The sequence below is a fragment of the Buceros rhinoceros genome, unplaced genomic scaffold (assembly GCF_000710305.1).
Source record: "Buceros rhinoceros silvestris isolate BGI_N320 unplaced genomic scaffold, ASM71030v1 scaffold1460, whole genome shotgun sequence".
Taxonomy (NCBI): domain Eukaryota; kingdom Metazoa; phylum Chordata; class Aves; order Bucerotiformes; family Bucerotidae; genus Buceros; species Buceros rhinoceros.
The window spans coordinates 8,013-11,604 of record NW_010388786.1 but is presented as its reverse complement, the minus strand read 5'-3'; the positions used below and the strand labels follow the sequence as shown (position 1 = coordinate 11,604).

At 40.2% G+C, this 3,592-nt stretch overlaps 1 protein-coding gene across 1 annotated transcript in view; it reads right to left on the bottom strand.

Annotated features, from left to right (window-relative positions):
- Window positions 1-3,592, bottom strand: part of LOC104489074 (serine/threonine-protein kinase 38-like) — a 12,468-nt gene that overhangs the window by 1,567 nt on the left and 7,309 nt on the right. Inside the window, exon 8 of the mRNA XM_010131190.1 lies at window positions 406-501. Within this exon, the coding sequence (XP_010129492.1) occupies window positions 406-501 (96 nt within the window). The remainder of the gene's footprint in view (window positions 1-405; window positions 502-3,592) is intronic.

The following is a 3,592-nucleotide window of genomic DNA, read 5'->3' as shown; positions in this document are numbered from 1 at the left end:
TTCCCTACATTTTTGGAATAGAGTTTGCTTTTCTTGTGCTCATATTACAAAAACCCCTCAATTATAGCAATAGCTGCAGAGCCCATTACTAGTGAAAGATGAGATCTCTGCTGATATCAGAGCATACATACATCAGGAGTAACACAACCACCCTACAACAATTTCTTTCCATCCTGGGCACTCTAGGGCTCTCTGAAGGATCTCAAGACAGTTAAAAATTTTATCAGGTCTATGAATGTAAGCAAGGCCTGAAAACCTTTGCTGTCATTCATCTAGTGCCAGTAGCTGCCCTTCAAAATAAAATACAAATTGGAAATAAATATCTTTGACATCATATCACATTAAATTCTTGCTTTCATGCTTTTATTCACTCTATAAAGTGTGTGTGTATGTATATATACACACCTGATATGTCCCCAGTCCACTCCTTCAAAAAATGGATGACTTTTTATTTCTTCTACTCCATTACTACCAATTCTATTTTCTGAATCAATACAAAACCTGAAAAAGTGAAGAAAATAAAGGAAGGGTTACAATAAATGCAGACAGAAGCAACAGCAAATGAAACTGTCATAGTATCCTGTATCAGAAATTTGAGGAAGTTCTTTCAAATTGTTACATCACTTGGGATAATATAGAAGCAACCCATTGCACCTAGGAGAGAAGTGAAATAGTAGAAACAGAATATTGTTAAGAGTTCCAAAACAGAAAGCTATGATAACAATAATTTATACCTTTTCTAAACTGTTGCATCCCCATCTTCAAGATTTGTGAAAAGTTGCTGCAAGTTCTAGCCCTGTAAGATCAGTTTAGAATGCAGACTTAAGTCCCTACCACTGAAAACTCCCCTGCATGTTCTCAACTATTTAAAATCAATGTTTCAAAGTCAAACTAACAGGAACAGACACACTTGCTGGGATCCCTGTCTAGGAAAGGGGCATTGACAAGGCAATTGAAAAACAGACACAAGCCCTCAGCCTCTGGAGGTGACTTCCGTCAGGCATGAACAAAGGTACCCCTTCAAGGAAGATTTTACACGTCACCCAGGTGACTGGACTGGACCACCATGGAGAAGAGGTATCTAGAACCTGAGGGAATGAGCTGTGCTGGAGATGATTTATAATGATCTGAATAATGAGCAGTTACCTACATATCCAGATGAAGTCCAATGCACACTATCTACTTTCTATGAAGGGCACCACCATCGCATGCCAACTCATTGGTAGCAGTGTCCTGGAAGCAAGCTCAGGGACAAATGGTGGTTTTTCCACAAAACAAAGTAAGGTTAAGGAACCTGCCCAGGAGATCCAGTTTTTAAGAATAAAATGGCAAGACAGGTGTTGCCAGATCCCAACGGATATAATCAACAAGGTAGCAGTTATGCCCCCACTGACTAATAAAAAGGAAACACAGGCTTTCTTAGGCATTGTGGGTTTCTGGAAGATATCCATCCCAGACTACAGTCTGATTGCGAGCACTCTCTATCGAGTGACCCAGAAGAAAACTCTTTTAAATGGGGCCCTGAGCAGCAACAAGCCTTTGAACAAACTAAACATGAGACTGGGAGCTGGGTAGAATGGCCCTACCTGGAGTCTCTGTGAGAAAGCACACTGGGAGACCCAAGGCCCACCCCTGGGGTTTTGGAGTTGGGGATACATAGGATCCAAGGCCTGCTACGCCGTCACTGAAAAAGAGATGCTGGCAATATATGAAGGAGTTCAAGCTGCCTTGGAAGCGATCAGTACTGAAGCACAGCTCCTCTTAACACCCTCTCTGCTGGTGCTGGGCTGGATGTTCAAAAGGAGGGTGGAGACCCAAAGTCACGGATTAAATAAACTCAACAGACACATTAGAGGGAATGATATCTGTGCATATGTATATATATGTATGTGTATATGTACATATATAGGACAGGAAAAGTAGTGGATCTGGGCAGGTTGTAGATGGCTAGGATAAAGTTAATTTCATAAGAAGCTGGGAGGGGCCACAGCCAGGAGAACCTAAGGAACCAGCCAACAGGACACTGGATACCATATATACTTAACATGACTTCAGTATAAGGGGAGGAGCTGGCTGGGTAAAGTCCAGAATTTGAGCAGGTGGGGGCAGCAACAGCAGCTCTCAGCAGTATATCACTCATTTTATATGTTATTTCAATATTGTTATTACTGTTAATTCTTCCCTCTTTGTTCAAGCAAACCATCCTTATCTCAGCCCACAGGGTTTTACCTTTTTCTCCTGATCCTCCTTTCCCATCCCACAGGGGTGGGAGGGGAAGTGAGCAAGCAGCCACATGGTGCCTAGTTGTCCGCTGGCCTTAAACCACGACAGTTATAAACTGTCTCCAGTTACAGACTGTAATGTTCTTTTATGTGTAGTTGAACATCACTTGAGAAAAAAAAAACAACCCTGCTTATATTCCTACTGCAGACCAGCTAGTTGGTTGATGCCAAGTACTAATAACAAACCTCAAAGCTTGTAAGAACAGTTGGCCAGGCCAGGTCTCAGAATTTGTCAGGCTTTGTCTGAGCTTGAGCTTATTTTAAGTTTGGTTTTACCAGTATCCATAAAAATAAAGAAGCTTTAGCTTTGTCTGCTACTTCAAGTTGAAATATATGTCTAGCTTGTCCAAGCTGTAATGGACAAAGTACCCAATGGCCAGGTTGTTGCCTAACCTACTGTTTTGATCTCATTTTAGTAAACTGTCTATAACTAAAGATGTTTTATCCTAATTTAAATCCTTCCACATATGGATAAAACCTAAATCAAGTAATCATTGTACAAGTAAATTTGTGAGCAAAACAAATTTACAAATTTACATCTTAACAAATACACTGCCTGAAATATCTAGAGATGCCCCAATTACAGCCAAGACTGAGGAGGGAGAAATCCTCAGCAGCAATTCTGTATGCTTTCCAGCAAAGAACTCAGGATGCTGACAACATGCAAAAGAGGTTAAGCAGAATCCTAGAGAAGTAGGTACCAAAAGAGTCATAAAACTATTATATACAGACTTATTAATGAGGATTAACAATAATTAAATAATTTGAACTGTTAGCATCACTGTAATTGGATTAAGAATAACCATTTATGTTTGTGGTATGCTACTGGAGCACTGCTTGGACTACTAAATTCTAGTTCTTAGCGCTGCCTGTGAAATACATTCCCCTTTTTGCCTGTACCAAAATTGTTTAAGTTTGTAATATTATCTTTAGGGGTGGGTCGGGGGGTTGTCAAAGCAAAAATCACATTCCCCTCACCTCCCAGGACGAGGGAGCGTTTCTGCCTGACCTTGACACCAAAACCCCTTGCAAAACCCTGAATGCAAACTGAATGGATTAAAAACTGTCATTTTGGAAAAAGTGACTAAATCCAAAACATCCGAAGATTTCTGTTCAGTGCATTAAATGCTGGCAGTTGGTTATTTTCTGTTGCCCTCTGAGAAGAGAAAAATTCTGTGTTAAACTGCCTTTTTTTTTTCCTCCAGTCTGCTCTATTTCTCTTGATACCATGGTACAAATCAAGACCATGACAACTTATTCCTTCATCTTAACCAAGTGGCAAAGGGAAAAAGACTAAAAAAAAAAAAAAA